Source organism: Aphelocoma coerulescens, chromosome 3 (assembly GCF_041296385.1).
Source record: "Aphelocoma coerulescens isolate FSJ_1873_10779 chromosome 3, UR_Acoe_1.0, whole genome shotgun sequence".
NCBI lineage: Eukaryota > Metazoa > Chordata > Aves > Passeriformes > Corvidae > Aphelocoma > Aphelocoma coerulescens.
The window spans coordinates 17,665,728-17,685,123 of record NC_091016.1 but is presented as its reverse complement, the minus strand read 5'-3'; the positions used below and the strand labels follow the sequence as shown (position 1 = coordinate 17,685,123).

Sequence of the window (19,396 nt, the reverse complement as noted above, 5' to 3'; positions counted from 1 at the left end):
CATTCACCAAAATCCAGGAGACACATAAAGGAATCCGGGTTCTGTCACTAAAAAAATCTGTTCAAGCATGTCACACATTACACCATACCCACACAGAAGGCTCATTACACAGGCTGTCCAAAACCATCCACCACCTGAATTAGCCATACCTTCTGGATTCAGGCAGCCTCTTCTGCTCAAATAATTGCCTCCCAAATGATAATGAGAACACAGCAATCTTCCCTCTTGTTAGTCCCTTGCTCATACATGGATTTTCTGCCTCTCATTTCCTCTTTCCTTCACATCTTTCTCCCTGAAGTCCTCCCTCCCACAGCCCCATTTTCCCCCTTCCCACATCATTTTTATTCCCCATTACCCACTCAGCAGTGGGGTTCTACTAATGCTGTCTCAGAAAGAAGCCCGTGGCAAGCAGAAATTCTGCTGGATCTGTGCTTCCTGCCTCTCAGTGGCACAGTAGGAGCCCAGATGGACCAGCACCAGGCAGAACAATGGAACAGGGGCTCTTCTAATGCAGGCAGCATCAGGCAGGGGTGACAAGATTAAAGACCTTCCCAAGTTTTCTTTCTTTCCCAAAAAGAGGCCAGGCAGAACTTGGAGGAAAAAACTGCAAGGCCAAGACACACACACACACACACACGTGAAATGGCCTTCAGCCACACAGCAGTGTTTGCAGGGCTAAGGCAAGGGGAAGCAGTACAGCAGCATTACATCTGTGGTTGCAGAAAAAAAGCAAGGGGAAGGGACACAGCAGCATGTAAAAGTGACCAAAAATTGAGATTAAAAGAACAGCAACTCAAAAAGCATCCTCATCTATTCAGCCATGTTCTCATGAAACTCCTTAGTTTAATTTCAGGAGCATGACTAAGGATAAGGATTTCAGCATAGCCAAACAGGCCTGTCACTTAGATGATCAGCAAATCAATTTTCTAAAGGATCTGCTAATAGTGTTTATATAATACTGAGGGAAGAACAACTCTGAAGCACATGCAATCAAATTGATTTCTGTGGAGTCTTCATTATGTTTGCTTATAAATGCCCATTCTGTGAATGTATAAAGAAATTTCTAGTTAGATGGTGATACAATGTGAACTATTTAGCCCAAACTCATAGCGTGATAAAATAATAATGCAACAGAAGATTGACTAAACAATTACACACTTGAAACTGTGACTCACACACAGCATGAAGATGGTTGGCATTTAAATGCATTAAAAAATCAAATGTCATTCTATTAAAAAATGATGCTTGTATCAACAATGCCTGGCACTTGCACACTATCTGTTAAAATTGCAAGGGCTATAAGTTACAAATTCTCACCATTTTACTGTAAGTCTCCTTAATTCTTTAAATCTGGTTCCTCTGGCAATGTGCTTAGACTTCCAGATGTATTTAAAAAAACCCAACCCATCTTTGACAGCTAGAATATGACATGACCTGCAAAAGCATAGACATACAAAAGGACCCAAAACCAACTGAGATTTCTCATGCCCTGTTACATTGGTGAGGGAGTTGCAAGCAGTGCACAATGGGGGAACTCAGCGATGGTACTGCTTCTTCATCTCCCTTATGTTCTGCTTCATGTGTTCACATGATCAAAACCGGAACCACAAGTTCAGCACTCCTGCAGTATCTTGCTGAGAAAACCTAGTTCCATTGTAAATGTTTTGTGATTTTAATGTAACTTTCCACAATGACATTCCTAAAATAAATCCTTGCTTTATAGCAATACCTTTTCAATGGGGAGAAAAACGCAAAGACTTTTGTCCTGCCTTCACAAGGCACATTGATGTCTCTCTGAATTTAAATCTACCCTCTGCTTAAAGCCATTCCCTCTTGTTCTTTCACTACATGTCCTTATAAAAAGTCCCTCTCCAGCTCTCTTGTAGGCCCTGTTCCAGTACTGGAAGGTGCTGTAAGGTCTCCCTGGAGCCTTCTCTTCTCCAGGCTGAACAATCCCAATTCTCTCAGCCTTCTCAGGGTGCTCCAACCCTCTGAGCATCTTCATGGAACTCCTCTGGACCCACTCACACAGCCACATTCTTATGTTATGGATTCCAGAGCCGGACACAGAACTCCAGGTGGGGTCTCATGAGAGCAGAGAGGGAGAATCCCCTCCCTTGACCTGCTGGTCACACCTGCTTTGATGCAGCCCAGGATATGTTTGGCTTTCTGGGCTGCAGGCACATGCTGCCAGGTCATGCTGAGCTTCTCACCAACCAACACCCCTGAGTCCTTCTCCTCTGGGCTGCTCTCCATCCATTCTCCACCCTGCCTGTATCTGTGCTTGGGATTACCCCAACCCAGGTGCAGAATCTGGTCCTTGACCTTGTTGAATGTCATGGGGTTTGTACAGGCCCACCGCTCCAGCTGTCAAGGTCCCTCTGGATGGCATCCCTTCCCTCCTGTGTGTTGACCACACCCCACAGCCTGGTGTCATTGAACCCACTGAGGGTCCCTTCGATCCTGCTCTCCATGTCACCAGAGAGGTAAAACCCCACCAGTTCCAAATCTGACCCCTGAGGACCACCACTTGCCACTGGTCTCAGCAATCGAGCTGTTGACCACAACTCTTGAGAGCGCAACCATCCAGCCAATTCCTTATCCACTGAGTTGTCCATCTGTCTAATCCATGTCTCTCCAGTTTGGAAGCAAGGATTGACACTTTCATTCAGGACAGTGTCAAATGCTTTGCACAATTCCAGGTAGATGACACCTGTTGCTCTTCCCTCATCCACCAACACTGTAACTCTGTTGCAGAAGGCCACCAAATTTCTTGGGCATGATTTGGCCTTAGTGAGGCCATGCTGGCTGTCACCAATCACTTCTTTCTTTTCCATGTACTTTAGCATGGCTTCTAGGAGGATTTGCTCCACGATCTTGCATTCAGTTTCCTGAGGTGGGTTCCACAGAAGTCAGCACAAAGCTCTTCTCAGGGAAATGAGCCAAGAGGACAAGACATAAAAGTCAGAAGCTGCACCATAGAAATTCCAGCCATGTGTAAGAATACAATGTTCACAGTGAAATGAGTAAAGTACTGGAACAAGTTCTCAGATTTGCAGAATCACAGAGTGGGTCGGGTTGGAAGGGACCACAGTGGGTTGTCTGGTTCAACCCCTTGCTCAAGGAGAGTCATGCCAGAGCACATGGCACAGGATTGTGTCCAGATGGTTCTGGGATATCTTCAGTGAGGGAGACTCCACAGCCTCTCTGGGCAATCTGTCCCAGTGCTCAGTTACCCACAAGTAAAGAAGTTCTCCTTCATCTTCTAGGTGGAACTTCCTGTGCATCAGCTTCTGCCCATTGCCTCTTGTCCTACTGCTTGGTACCACTCTAGAAGAGCCTGGTCCATCCTCTTCACACCCTCCCTTCAGATACTGACATTGATGAGGTTCCCTCTCAATTGTCTCTTCCGGGATGAACAGGCTCAGCTCCCTCAGCCTTTCCTCAGAAGGGAGATGCTCCAGTCCCCTAATCACTGTCATAGCCCTCCACTGGGTCTGCTCCAGGAGCTCCATGTCTCTCTTGTACTAAGAAGCCCAGAACTGGACACAGCACTCCAGATGGGCCTCACCAGGGCTGGGTAGAGGGGCAGGATCCCCTCCCTTGACCTGCTGGCAACAGTTTTCCTAATGCATCCCTGGATACCATTGGTCTTCTTGGCCACAAGGACACACTGCTGGCTCACGGACAGCTTGTTGTCCACCAGGACCTCCAGGTCCTTCTCCACAGAGCTGTTTTCCAGCAGGTTGGCCCCCAGTCTGTACTGGTGCCTGGGGTTACTCCTCCACAGGTGCAGGACCCTGCATTTTCCTTTGCTGAACTTCAGGCAGTTCTTCTCTGCCCATCTCTCCAACCTGTCGCGGTCCTGCTGAAGGGCTGCACAGCCCTCTGAGGTATCGGCCACTCCTCTCAGCTTGGTGTCATCAGTGAATGTGCTGAGGACGCCTCTGCCCCTTCATCCAAGTCATGGATGGGTAAGTTAAACAACACTGGGCTCCGTATCAGCCCTTCAGGGACACAACTAGTGACAGGCCTCTCCTGTGCCATGGATTACAACCCTCTGAGATCTGCCATTCAGCCACCTCCAAATCCACCTCACGGTCCACTCATCCAGCCCACACTCCCTGAGTTTGCTTATGAGGATGTTGTGAGAGACAGTGTGGAAAGCCTCGCTTAAGTCAAGGTAGACAATACCCATTGCTCTCCCCTCATCCATCCAGGCAGTGTTTCATCTCTCCACCCAAGTGATCTGGACAGGACCTTGAGCAGCCTGGCCTAACTTTGAAACTAGGCCTGCCTTGAAGAGAGATTTGACTAGATGATTTCTTAGATTCCTTCCAATCAAAATTATTCTATGAACCTTTTATTATTTCTTTTAACAGGAACAGGACATTTCTGAAGTTGTAATTACCATCAAGGAACACAGGAACCATTTTGTTAATAAAATTGCTTCTTACTCTCTGCACATCATCACGGTCACAAACTGAATTTTTAACTGGGAACTTCCAACTGTGAAACACTGGAAGGTGACCTAGTAAATCAAACAGTATTTGACATTCTTCTGTCTTTACTCCATCAGCTGACTCTGCCCGTGACTTTAAGTGACTCTTTTCAGAGTAGAAATAATAATAATTCTTACCTGTTTCATGTGGGAGAGATACTTCATTTCCACAGAAATTGGAAGTGTTTTCCCAACTACCATCACCAGAAGAGTAAGCCTCCCAGTATCCCCAGTTTACAACTTAAGTGAGACCTAGTTCCATTGCCTGGAAGAGTCATCTCCAGCTGTCAGCAGCCACACTGGTTATAAACGAGGGGCATGTCGCAGACACTGACGAAGAGGAATGGGTCAAAGAGATGCCTCTTATCTGTATGGAAAACATTCTCTGCTGAGCTTCTTTCTCCTTCTGAAAAACACTTTGCTAAAAGGATATTTATGTTGGGGTGAGGGTAATCCGCTGAGCCAGAGGTCTGAGGGCTGAATTCAATGTTTTAAATGTGATTTAATGTAGTGTGTGGTGGCTGAGTAAACAAATACACATAATGAGCTATAAACTCATGCCTCCGACTCAATCTAAGAGTTGTACTCACGGTCTAATAAAGTATGGCAGCTATATTGCCTTGCTTATTAACAATCATAGCAGTTACTGAAAAGCACTAGAAATACATTATTTACCAATTTGGATATAAATCCCTTTAGTAAGTAGATTTTACAACTAAGCCTAAGACCAAAAACCCCTCGGATATGTGACAACCAAGTAACATTTAAATAGCTCTCTGCACATATTGTGGGAGGCACGAGACTCCACAGAATAATTTATTTTACACAGATAATAGAGTCACTGTGACTTGTGAGGCATCTGGAATTACAGCCAGTGGCAAACACACACAGTTTAAAATCTTTCTCCAAATAAATCTCATCATGACAGTTCAAGCATACACAGAGATCCTGCTTAATCTTTCCACAGTATTTAAGTCTGTGTTGGAGCCCATAGACTTCTATGATCTTTTTAATTATTATTTAAGCATGACACGGTTACTAAACTGAGATATACCTCTTTCCCAATATATAAGACACAGTTTGCTCCACAGCCTGTGCTGCCTGGCCTAATATCTGTCTGTCAGCATTAATGTGACAAACTTCTGAAAGAAAAGTTGTAAGGGAACTGTCAAGTTATGTTAAAGCCAGGGCAATCTGGCTGTGCTCTGTCTTTAAAAAGAGTGGAAATATCAGACTCATTCCTTAAACTGTCCTGACTATAAAACCTTCAGGGACAATGTGCTTAGCTGCTTAGGGAAGAAAAGACATCATCAAGAAATACGTATAGCGTACAGCAACAGCATTTGCACCCCCCTTCATCAAGCCTTAATCTGATTTTCTTTTTAAGCACAGGATTATCCAACATTCTCAGAGAAATGCATTAATGATTCATTAATGAACAGTACTGAACTTCAGTATCTGAAAGAAATTCAGGCTTGACCACAAGTCTGTAAGGAAATTACTTTCTTTTCATGACAGGCTCTAAAGCATTGCAAAGAGGTTAAATTGAAATGACTGGCAGCCTTCACTGGAGAGAAGCACAGGTTCAAGTTAGATCATAGATGTCTTTACAGGTTTCAGGTAAGGCAGAGCCGCCCTCTAAACCTAAGTTACAGAAACAGTAAAATACAGATACACAGAGAACATTGATAGATCAGCACATAGTTTGTGACCAAAGTGTTTTGTTCAACTGAGTTTGCTATCAACCCAAGCTTGTGCGCTTTTTATGTATCTTCAAAATTAAGGCTGTAAAATGTATCAAAAATTAGGCTAGGAATTTTATGAGGAAACCTAAGTAAATCAGAAACTGAATACTCACCAAATTCCACATGCCTTACTCTTTGAGAGCTTTGAAATTTTTTACCTGAGCTATTGAAATTTGAGTGCTAATAAAATACAGTCCACATCATCCGGACAGTACAGTGACAAATAACAGAAGTGGCAACACCTTATATGTACATAGCACCTTCTGTCAGAAAGCAAAGACATTTTAGGAATAGCTCTTAAATAAAGTGATAGGCAGTACTTGCAGTTTAGTTCCATTACTCACACTTAGCAAATGAGAAAACAAGGCATAGATAACTCAAGTTGTCTGATGAACATAACGCACAAAGCCATTAGCAGAAACAACAGTAAATACAGATTCCAAGGGCTTCTTTCCCTGGTGTTTGCAAAAAAAAAGGATGCTTTGATTTAAAATACAAGTCAATCATAGCCTATATTACTCTGTTCAGTCACTGCCTACTGCTGTTTTTAATTATACCCGTGAACTTGCAACTGTTAAGTGAAGCCAAAGTTATACTAAGGTAGTTTATCAAGATTAACACTATCCTCATGCTTCAGAAGAAAAAATAAGGTGGTGTGGAGGGCATAAACCAAAAAAGCTCCATGTTCTGCTGCTTTATTCTCCTTATGCTTGGCTCAAGTAGCTGCCATCACAGCACACACAGCTCTTGTGCCAAAGAGCTGCTCCTGGATTCATCTGCATTCGCAACTATATCAAAATACTCCAAAAAGCATCCAGTGTGGTACAACTTCTCAGGCCAGCACCACCAATTTTTTCACTGGCATGATATCCCCAATACTTTTTGGCAGTCCTTAGGTTTTGAAGCAGTCACATGCAAAGATATGCTTGTAAGACTTGAAAAAGAGATGGCCCACCACAGAAATTAGTATCTTTTTACAGTAAGGTTCTTGGTTTTTATGAACTACTTTGCTGTGGTATTAAAAAAAAGGACCACTTTGAAAAGCTCTTTTCTTAAAGCTTTCCTTTAAATAACAAATCTCAAAGCAAGTCTTTTCATCTTAAAATATCACCAAAAGGGAAGGACTCAGATTACTCAAAACTGATATGCTTAAAGCATATCTCTTAAAGAGAACACAGTGCTGCAGGACTCAACACAAGCATATCCCTTTTTAACTGAGGACAAATAAGGCACCACTTGGTCAGCTTCAGTTAACTTCACTTGAGACACAACTTAGTGGAGCTACACTAGAAATGAATTTGGAGTGTCAAGCCTTGTTACGAGTTCAAACAGCCTTGACACAGCTCAGTTCAATGTTAACAGGAAGCTAAATCTTAGTTCAAGATTGTTTAGGATTGGAATAAAACTGATTAGTAAAAAGCTGTATATAAATAAGAACAAGAGCTGAGGACAGCAAGACAAAGTGTCTGTGATAGTCAGTAGGAAGAACATACATTCTGTTCTTGAGTTTACAACAAGATCAGATGGAGATATCAAATTATGTAGTTAGCAGACCAGATTCTGCTTAGTTGTATCACACACTTCTACACGGTGTTTCTAATACTGTGACATGACAGCTAGAGGTAATGTGGTCACTGAACAACCTGAATGCTTTAAAAATTCCTGTACCAGAGAGTGTTATATTGTTTTCATGCAGTACATGGAGATTTTCAAGTTCTTTTCTTCCATTTAATATATGTAAGTGAAATTACAGCAATAATACATTAAGATAATTATTGTGCAGAGTTTAAACAAATGTTCCTGATAGTATCTAATTTGGTTTTACACTGATTTTTTTATGACAGACGCCTCTGGCTACCTATACATGAAGATCACTCAGAAGCAGGAAAAAAATTATAATCTATTCCAGATATCTGGAGGACTTTGTGCATTTTGTTTGCAATTCCTTTAAAATGCTCTGACCAGCTTCATTCTGTCTGCTTCCAAAGAGTAAGGAGCACAGGAACGTATAGACAGTCTTTAACTTCCTAGAGGAAAGGCACCAGAAAAGCACAGTGTCCAAAAATAAGAATCCTCATCCTACTTTCTTGTTTTGGTTGTACAGTTTTTATTGAACCTATGAGATCAATATGAATGAAAATTATAATTCATCTGACTTTCCAGCAGGAAGAATATTAAATTTTATTTGATCTGCTGTTAAATCATTCCAGATATCTGCCCAAACCTCATTCAGCTTCAGGTTAGAACAATATCAAGTCCAAATGCTACAGTTTTTTTTCTTATCCTTTAAAATACTTCACAAAATATAAATTCTCATTCTCACAAATCTTTCAAAGTGATGGAACACTCAGATTATTCATCAACTTATTGGTAGCAACAGAATGTCTTTATAAAAATAAACAAACAGGAAAATATACTGGTTGAAACACTCCTCTGCCATTATTAGAGCCTATGTACAATATACTTACTGTCCCTTACCATTATATTACAGTGGGAAAAAATCAGGTCACAGGGAAGGAGTAGGAGTTTTGTTTCTTGGGAAGATTTTCACAACTGAGATGTTTAAGGTAAAAGAAACTCCTATGACTCAATACATACCTTACAAAAGAAACCAGACTGTACCAGTTCTTGAAGAAAGGGCAATAAAAGCCCTTGCGTTCTGTATATGTGGATAATATGTACGCCTAAAAGTTTATTTTGGCAGGGTGTTAAATCCAAATTTAAATTCTATGACCTTCCTTCACAAACCATGTATTTCAATAGAATTTTTATCTATTTTCTAGGAAAGACAGTGCCAATTCTTCATCTCTTACAACAGAAGAGCATTTCCAGCCATTTTCAGTTTCAATCCCCCAACAGTTTTTCAACAGATGTAAGAAACATGCAGCATAAACATATGTTTATTGAGAAAAGATTTTCTTTCCTAGTTGCCTTACAGAGCTCTTATACTGAGGCATTGCTCTTCATGAGTTTATAGACTGAAAGTTAAAAAAATGTTTCACTAAGAGTAAATTTGCAGTAATTACACTCATTTATGGGAGAATAATTTGCCAAATTTGCTACAAGTACTTTATGAATTCACATGACAACAACTCCAGACCCAGAAAAAAGAGGACACAGTGACAGACATCAAATATATAAAACAATCATTAAAATTGCTGCAGTTTAATTTGTAGCGCTAGAGATTCAAAGGAGAACACACTTCTAACTCTAAGTCCCTTGAGGAAGCTGTGGAATTCTCACTTTTGGAGACCTAAAGGTTTGCAGAAGAGGAGGAGAGAAAGCATGAGTAATAATCTAAATTTTACTACTCCTTTTTTCAGAGTAGTGCAGTAGCTGACTGCTAGAGATCCTTGCCAGCCTTGCAGTACTCGACATCACGACAGCACTCGGCATTACCATCACACCTTTGTGGTTTCCTTAGTAAGAAAAAACTTGTAACTGCCCCATGAAGAGTACAAAATAATTAAATTTCAAAGCATTCTCACGACAGAAGGATTTCTTTCATGGTGCTAATACAACTAAGCTAGCAGCTTTACTTCCATTTCAATAAAAATAAATTCTGCATCTCCCTTACTTGTTAGTCAAAGGAGGGCTGTTCTTTTAATCCTACTCCATCAAGTAGCTGTAGAAGCATCCACGAGACTCGCTCTATTCTCCAACTTATCCTGTTCCATACTGAATGCTTACGGCACGGAGTTATCGTGTAGCACACAAAGTGTAATTAATTCTAAAATATGTAACAGTTCAAAAGAATTCCAAGTTATGCATTAGAATGATTTCACGTTTTCTAAGTTACACGCTTACGCCTACCACAGACACCCAGTGAACAGTAAGGAAAGAGCGCCAACACTGTGGAGTGAAATTAATGAAGGTGAACCACAATAGCCGGATCACGCATCGGAAGGATGCGAGAGTTTCACATTCAACCCCGACTTTTGGAGAAGTTATTAATGTAGTAATCACTGAAGGAAACACACCGTATCTGCAACATCGGATACGGGGCGGTTTCCCCGCCACAGCGCTGTGCCCGCAGGCAAGAGAAGCAGATGTTGTTACCTGGGGAGCTCCCGCCTGGGCACCGCCGGCGCTCAGCCACGAGCAGCGCGGGGCTGGGGCAGCGCTCAGCCTGCGAGCGCTGCCCGGCAGCGGGGACCGAGCCGTCAGGGACCCGTGGCCACCGCTCCTTGCGCTTTACAGCGATGTTTCACCAACCCCGTCCCCCACGCAGAGGTCTCACGGCGAGGTCCCTCGGCCCCGACCCCGCCGCGGGACGCTGCTGGCCGGCTCCCCGGGAGAGGGGCTGCTCGCCCCCGCCCCAGCCCGTCCCGCCGCCCCGCTCCCTCACGGCACGACCCTCCACACCGGGGCTGGAGCCGCCTCTAACGCGGGGGCTGCGGGGCTGGGGTACTCACATGCCAGATGGCGAAGAAGATGAGGGCGGCGCAGAGGACCAGCGACAGCATGTAGCAGAAGGCGGCGAAGGTGAAGGCCATGGCGGGGAGAGCCCTCCGCGCCCCCCTCCGCCGGGCGAGCGGGCGAGCGGCGACCCCCGGACCGGCAGCGCGGCGAGGGCAGCGGGCAGCGCCACACGCACCCGGGGCCGGGCGCCGCCGCCCCCCACAGCCCTGCCCGGGCCCGCCCCGACCCCCGCAACGCCCCCGGCCCGGCCCGGCCCCTCCGCCGCGATCCCCTCCCCGCCGAGGTGCCGCGGTGGGCGGCCACCAGGGGCGGGTCCGCTCGCCGGGGGCTGGGGGAGCTCGGGGCTCGGCGGTGCGGGGCTGGTGCGGGGCTCTTGCCGGCACTCGAGCGTCTGCAGTCAGAGAGAGCCGCGTGTTTCTGACTGAAATCCTGTCACGACAGCGTGAGAGGAAGGAGCGTAGGCTGGGATCAGTTCAGGCCAAATCTTGAGAAGGTAATTATGTGCCTAAACTTGGAAGTGCTTTGATGGGGTTTTTTTTTAGTTTTTTGGGTTTTTTTTCTTTCAGGGTCAGTTAAATCGGGTGAGACATGCTCCAGGCTCAGTGGGTGGACCAGCGGAGGAGTGTCTATCCTCTGATGGAGAGGGAACAGGAACCCAGCCCAAAATCTCATGAACCAAAGCAGAGTAGCTCAGCAAAGCGGGCTCAGTCTGCCCTTTCCCACCAGGTGAAAAAGGTATTTACTGTTGGAGTAAATAAATAAAGCCTTTCTTAACTGCCACCAACGGGGAGAGTGCTCTTGCTGGCTTTCAGGAATATGCTATATCCAAATTGCTGAAGTACATTATGTAAAATAACGAAGGAAGAGCAAGCTCCTGCTTTCTCTTACCTTTAACGGATGGATACCTTCATACCTTGTCTTTAATGGCATCCATAGTAACTCCAGACACAACTTAGCCATTTCTGCAGATCTGGTTTATATTTACCATCAAAAGTTCTTCCACTTCTTTGGAGTGCATCAGCTGGCACAATACAGCAGGTTTGCAAGCAAAAAGTTTTCATGAGGAAATACCACAGACCCATCAAAAGTCCCATTTAAAAATATCTTGAAAACATGGATGAAAGTTATGTATTTGAAACATCCTTACAAAACTGAAACAGAATTTCAGCTCACAACATTTTTTTCATTCCTTTTACGGATTGAAGGGATTCAGTAACAACACTGTTTAGAATTCACCAGTGCTCATCTGTGAAAGTCAGACTTCACAGCACAGGAGATCATAATTCCATCAAAGCCAAGTCCAGTGGAAGCTTTCTTTGTAAATGTTTCCAATAAATTTTTGTTTATAAGTACAGTAACACAACTTGTAACATAATATGCACTTTTATCCTGAGGAAAGAGTGTTGATTTGAATCAAGAGTCAAGGCCAGTAATTAATAAACCAATCAGGAATAAATTGATGACTCTAACCTTTCATAATTGAGCTGCTCCAGACTGTACGTGTGGTCTGATGCTTCAATTAAGAAGGACAGAACATGGCAAATAGAAATGAGCCTTATGTCATACAGAGATGCAGTAAAACTATTTATTGTAATTCTCTGACCTTTTAATTTTTTTGTATCTGAAATCTGCAGAGCATATACTTGTGGAAGTAAATGGTTTACTCATAACCACACATTTTGAAAAGAGCAGTAAATGAGGTACAGGAGTCATCTTTGGAAATATTTATTTCTTTATTTTGCCATGGTTACTTTAATATCTGGATATATATTACCTCTGTTAAGATTCAACACAGAAAACACCTGATGCTTCTAAGAAAATGAAAACATTTCTTTTTGGAGCGCTTATACGTATACACGTCCACAAATATATATACATACCTATGAAAAATAGAAATATACTGTAGCTATAATAAAAGACCAAAACAGAAACAAAATCTCAGTTTAGCACCACACTCCAAGGTAAATATTCTCCTGTTTTTCACTCTCATCTTCATTTATATTCCAACTATTTATTTGGAGATCTTCAATGAGCACATAGGCAAAATACTTGGTTTTGATTTTGCAAGGAGAGAGTTCCTCAGCCAAAGACTTCCCAGATCACACCGTCTTTCCTGATACTGACTTTGAAACATACATTGCCCCTAGCTGTATTGCTAGCCATTAATCACTGCTACTGGCTGTCAAATTACAAAATTTTCTGACATACAGTGAAGGGAAAAAAATCCATAAAGATGCATTTAGGACATTTTTGTCTTAGAGAGTTCTTATTACATAGTACCATGAGAATACCTTAAGTATCCTCAGATGTTTAGGCCATGGAGAGTGATGGAAAGATATACCCTTCACTCAGCACATCTCTGATTTGCACTCAGAGATTTGTCTGAGTAATCACTAAAAATCTTCCTTATCTCCATCTCATTGCAAACTCATTACAGCTCTCTGTGGTATGAGGACCTCACAGCGGGGAGCTGTTTCTTTGTCATTTATGAATGAGACTACTGCAAATCATGAAGCAAAGTGCAAAAACAATATGGATGTGCCTGACTATTTTCTCCCTGGTTTAAGCCTCTGAGAACACAGCAGGAACACCAGTCTGTCTATTAGCTCCCCATCCACTTCTATGGTCTTGGTCCTAACCTTCAAATAAACTAATGGATCTGATCTGGGCTGCATGAGAAATCACAGTCCAGCACCCAGCTGTGCTCCTTTGAAATAATGTACAGCACAGAGGCCAGGATGGAGGGTGTGGGAGCTGAGGGTGGAGGCTGTGGGAGCTGAGGGTGCAGCATTATCCACTCAAGGGATCTGGGATGGGCAAACCAGATAAACACAGAGCATAGGATGCATATTTTATATATACATAAAATATATTTTTGCCTCTACGAAAAGCTGTTGCTTTCAAAAACTGTTATGTTAACACTTCTTTTCCCCAAATAAACAAAATTCCATCCACATATTGAGACACACATGGATTTCTTTTCTATTACTAGAAATAAAAGGCTCAGAAGTTCTGCACTCTTAGGAAATGCAGTAATTCCTGCTCTCTGATGTTCAGCAGCTCATTTTAGCAGCCACAGTCTCAGATTTAGCACCTCATCTTTCACTCTTCCGTCTTCAAAATCTCACCAATGCTCCTGCTTCCTCCATGGTATTCCCAAGCCATTTCCAGAAGGGATTGCTGCTGTCTCTCTGTGGCACACACCTGTAACCCAGGAATGCAGCAGAAAAAGTAGTCAGAAAGCTAAACCATGAGATGAATTGCAGACCAAGTAGAAAGTTGGTAAGAAATGGAAAGTAAATTCTGTTCAGATGGATTTAAAAAGGGTTTGTATTCTCTCCTCTTATCAGAGGCTCTTTCTTTTAAATATATTTGATGATGGGTACACAAGGCTCTTCAAGCTTGACAACAGTTCCTAGCACAAGTTTTTACATGAGCTGGCTTTGTAGGCTGTGTCCCACAGTACCCACAAACAGATTGTGAGGGTGCATTTATAAACCCTGTGGAGAAAAGGGTTTTACAAAAGATTGTGAGGGCTCTTGCTTTCCTTGAGCAGACTAAATTTTGGAATGCTAGCTACCCCTCTCTGCATTTGGTCCTTGTAAGCAGAATTTCTCTTTACTTTGCATATTTGTTGAAAAATATGATTGCAGTACAGTCTGATCCCAGGTTCACACCGAGTCATCACGAGAGGATAGATGATGGTGCTATGTTTGTACAAGTAGTACTGAGATGCTGATTTTCAAAGCTATCACTCTGCAAATATGATCATAACTCAAAGCACAAACAGGATCAGGGAATTTTTAATTAAGGATGGCTTTCTACTGTGTGAGGACCTCTATGAAGGGACCATAAAAATTCAGTCACTAGATAAATAGTAACAGAGTACATCTGGTGAGCAGCAGACAGCCCTCAAAAACAAACAACATCCAATTGTGAAAACAGATTGTGAAAGTAGATTTAATAGATTCATGAGTTCAGGATGTCCTTACATTAGCAGGTCTCAGAGCACTTGATTTCATGTGAAATGACCTTTTGTGCTAGATAATGAAAGAATTCGAAAGTACTTAAAGAAATTTCCAGTGGCTAATTTACAGAACGGCATCAGAGATGAGAAGGGACTGCTAATGAGTCCTTTCACTCCCAAATAATTACCACAACTGGACAAACCTAAAGGACAAATCTTTACAAGGCTTGTAGTCCCTGAAGTGAGAGGCTAGAATCACCATAAATCCACCAACGAGGTGATACACCCTCAGCCAAAGTAGTTCCTAGTTTTAAGATTTATATATTATTGCTACATTATTGTTGTTTAAGTGTAACATACTACTGAGTGCCTGTTAAAGTAAAAGCCATAATATTAATTATAGTAGAGAACTCTCATTCACAGATTATTTTCTTAATAATACATGTAACGCTCTCTTTTGGGAACCTTAAGTAATACTAAATTATTAACAATTCTTATATACAAATTGCCATAATTGGGCTTTGCTGCTAATACCCCACAGAGATTAATAGAAGCATTTCATGCCCTTATGCATTATTATTTCAGATTATCTGCAGATTCCAGATGAAATTACTCTATTAGTTCATGGTCAGTTCATTTTCAAAAGGTTACTTTTGCAATAATAAAGACAAGTGACATTTTGTTAATGAAGTCTCATTTTCAGATACCAAGAATAAGGTAGTTCACAAACCCACTGACAATAATCTCATTTTACTGCCAGCTGTTCCCACCTTTTTTTGTAGGACTTGGATGAATAAATTTTAATGACATTATCATAAGATCATAGGAAAGTTTATGTCAGAAGAGACCTCAGGTGATCTCTAATCCAACGTCCTGCTAAAATCAGGGACAAATGCAAGGTCAGGCTTATTGCTCAAGGCTTCATCTGGTCAAGTCTTGAAAACCTCCATGGACAGAGACAGTCCAGCCTCTCCAGGCAACCTGTTCCACTGCCTATCTCAGGCCATCTTCAGCAGAATTGTCAGGTCCCAGGCTGTTTCATTGCCAGGGCTTATTCCCTCCTTAGCACACAACCTTACATTTGTCCCTGGTGAAGTTTGTAAGGTTCCTGTCAGGCTCTAAATTCCGTATTATTGAAATCCACTTTTGAAAGCGTGGATTAATGTGCCATACAGAAATGTTCCTAAAGAGCGAAGTAAGACTGTTCAGAGCATGACACTATAATGCTTTGCTTCCACTGTTCCCTTGCCAGCCAGTATCAGAATTATACAGCATCCCACTCATGTCCATAATGGCCACTGGCAAAACTGGGGCTTCAGGTTTGCAGCTCAGACCACTCAGCTGAACTAAGTGATCTCAGTGACTGCTCTGTGCCGTGTGCTGATAACCAACAGCACAGAGACAGGATGCACATGTTGGCTCTTCATGTCACCGATGATCTGCTAGCAAATAGAAGGGTTTGTCATCAGGGAATCTTTCGTGACTTTTTCCATCACCTGCAGGAGTAGTGGAGCAACTTTGTGGGCATAGATATCACTGCACCTCTTAATTCCTAAGATATGCTTTTCTCCTCTATTGCTCCAGCCTCCTCTGTCTCTCTACTGGACAGTTCTTTCCCATTAGCCTGTTTTTCCCTTATCTTCTTGTTAGTTCACAGTCTCAGCCTAGTCCATCTGCCTCTCACTTGATATCTCCTCCAAATTCAGCTTTTATCTCCTGGGAGCTCATCAAGACTGCTTCCTCACCAGTGATGAAATATCTGACAGGATACTAATCCCCCCAGAAAGACAGGATCTCTGCCCTTGGTTCCAGGACAGAGTAGAAAAACCAAGTGGAAAAAGCAATTTCAGGGGAGCTCCTGCTTTAAAGTGAAATGGATTAAGGAAAGGATTTTCTTAATTTCAACAGATCTCTAATGACTATATGTGGAATTTTCAGAAGGATTAGAATTAGCCAAAGACCATAATTATTCATGGCAACAGCAGAAGTCATCTTCATCTCATAAAAGTTACCTCCTTCCAGACATGAAGTCCTTCCAATTCATGGAAGGCAGAAACCTGCCATAAATTAGTAGTAAGATTTTCAGCATTGGCAAAATAGCATCTGTGGTTTTTTCCTCAGAACATTTTTCTGAACTAGTCAAGACCTTTAGTCTGGAAGGGAAACCCAACGTAAGAACGGGAGCCCGTGAAGGGAATAGAAAGCAAGATCTTAACATGGAGTATCTGAAGCAGTCTTAATTGCCTTTGACATTACCTATTTTGCTTCAAATCAATACATGGAAAGCGTACAGAAGTAATTCTTGCTAACATTGCTTAATCCTGCCAAGAAGGAATTTAATTTGTGTCTGTGCTGGGGAGAGAGTGGGTTACAACTTCATCAATTCTGAATAACTGAATTCCATCAAAGGAATGAAAAAGGAATAACAAATGTTCTGAATAAGCTTTCTCATAAGAAATCCCTCATCAGTCACTGAAGACCCAGCAGACCTCTAATAAAGACAATTTGCATAAGATATGCATTTGTCCAAACACTGAAATAACATTCTGGACCAGATTCCTCTGATTTTGACGAGGTTTCACTTTTTCCCACCCCAGAGCCTGTAATACTCTGCTAATCTCCAAGACCTGCTGCTGCTCCCACCCACTGCAGGCTGTATCAGATCACACCCCATGGCTCCATCATTCTGAACAGAGATGCCAGAACAAAGTCAAATATGTGATGCCCTTCAACAGTTCTCCTTCTCAGAGGATGATTAAATTATCTCCTATTAAACCAAATGCTCTTCCTCTTTGTCTTTCTGTAACTGAGATTGATACTGAATGCTCATCCCTGCTGTCCCAAAAACAACAATCTGTTGCAGTAAACCTAGACCTGGTGTCTTTGCTATAATTTAGGAAAAAAATCAGTATTTCACCAAACTGACATATGTGTTCTCAGTGAATTAATGGTCTTAGTCATTTTTAACTTGCACGCGTAAATGAATAGCTACAATATGGTCTGCATAACTAACAGTGTTGACTAATGAATACATAAACATTAAATTATAGTTGTATTTATTCAGAAAAGTTGGTTTTGATGCAATTTTATGAGAGGTGGGCTCATCTATGGTACAAAAGGAAGGAGAGGCCATGCAGGTGTACAGCAGCATGTGCTGCAGTGACAGTATGAGTGGCCTGGTTGCCATCAGCTCAGGACCCCTATTGCCCTGTCTCCTTGTCCTCTAATTCATTAAATTAGGATCAGGTTTGACTGACCTCTATTTAAAGGGAATAAATAAATAAATCAGTTGCCAAAAAAACATGACTTGTATTATTAGCACATCAGCAACACAACTCTTTATCAACACTGAATTTAAACACTCTCCAAACTGATCCCTTAAGCTTTTGTAACTTTGAAACATATTCCTCATGTTAAACCAGAGAAAATAGAAAATCCATAAATAGGGATATTTTTAACTGTAGGAGTAAAACTAATTATTATAACACTCTGTATCACTTAGACTTTCTAGTCACTTCAGCTCAAATCCCTTATAAAAACTATTTTAGCATTTGACAACAAGTACTGAAGAATTCATATTGTAAATTGGAAAAATACCAGAAGAAAAGGTTGGAGGTGGCAATGGAGGAGTTGGGAACATGTTTAGCAAGAAATCTCATGAGAACACTGTGCTGAAAGATCATTTTTATTCTAAATATAAACCTTTAATACATTAGCCATCCTGGCTTTAACATCCTAATATATTTTTATTTCCAGTCTGAAGAAGAACAAGCAAGACAAGGTGATTCTCTGCAATTCACCTATCTCTTACAAAGAAGAGAAGGTTTGAAATCCTGGTTGAAGGTTCCAGTGCATTTTGTATTGCAAGTAGTTCAATTTCTGTTCTACCTTCTATTGGTGCCAAGCAATAGGAAAAGAGGCAACAGGCAGAAGCTGGAACACAGGCAGTTCCACCTGCACATGGGGAACAATTTCCTTACTGTGCAGGTGACAGAGCACTGGGACACATCACCCAGGGAGGCTGTAGAGTCTCCTTCCCTGGAAATATCCAAAAGCTATCTGGACATAATCCTAAGTAACCTGCTCTAGGATGACCCTGCCTGAGCAGGGAGGTTGGACCAGATGACCCACTGTGGTTCTTTCCAACCTGACCCACGCTGTGATTCTAGGATTCTTTTTCTTTCTGTAACCTTGAAATGTCTAGCTAAACTTGCCTAAACCACAAGGGTCAGATAAGTTTGGGTCTAGATCTTTAATATGTTCAGGATGCCCTCTGAAATACTCAGTTTAGGAATAGTTTGGAGAAACAGTGTTTGTGATGTCGTAAGTGAAAAACCTGCCCTTGTGCCTATTTTTATTCTGTGTCATCCAGAGTCACCTTTTTCCCAATCCCGTATGTTTTGTACCTACATTAAACACTCAGTACAAGTTTTCTTTTTTTAAACCAATTGTCACTTTTATGTGACAAAAGTGGCTGAACAGTAACAGGTTCCAGCTCTAGTCATCTACGCTCTCCAAAGAGAATGATCTGTGTTATTTCACAGAGTTTTTACTTGTCACTCAGAGCTCTGAAGCAGCTCTCCACTGGAAGATCAATGAAGCACAGGTCTCAGAGATTACTAGAGAAATGGAAGAGCTAAATGTGATCTTAACTAGTCATTACCTGGGAAGAGAACAATGACTCACATCACCTTCAGAAAGTTAAACAGCCTTTTTAGAAGCTATCATGACTCACAAGTACCTGCACACACACACACATAC

General features: G+C 42.1%; 1 protein-coding gene across 1 annotated transcript in view; it reads right to left on the bottom strand.

Annotated features, from left to right (window-relative positions):
• Nucleotides 1-10,742, bottom strand: part of CNIH3 (cornichon family AMPA receptor auxiliary protein 3) — a 46,612-nt gene extending 35,870 nt beyond the window's left edge. Inside the window, exon 1 of the mRNA XM_069008463.1 lies at nucleotides 10,662-10,742. Within this exon, the coding sequence (XP_068864564.1) occupies nucleotides 10,662-10,742 (81 nt within the window). The remainder of the gene's footprint in view (nucleotides 1-10,661) is intronic.
• Between the last annotated feature and the right edge of the window lie 8,654 nt (nucleotides 10,743-19,396).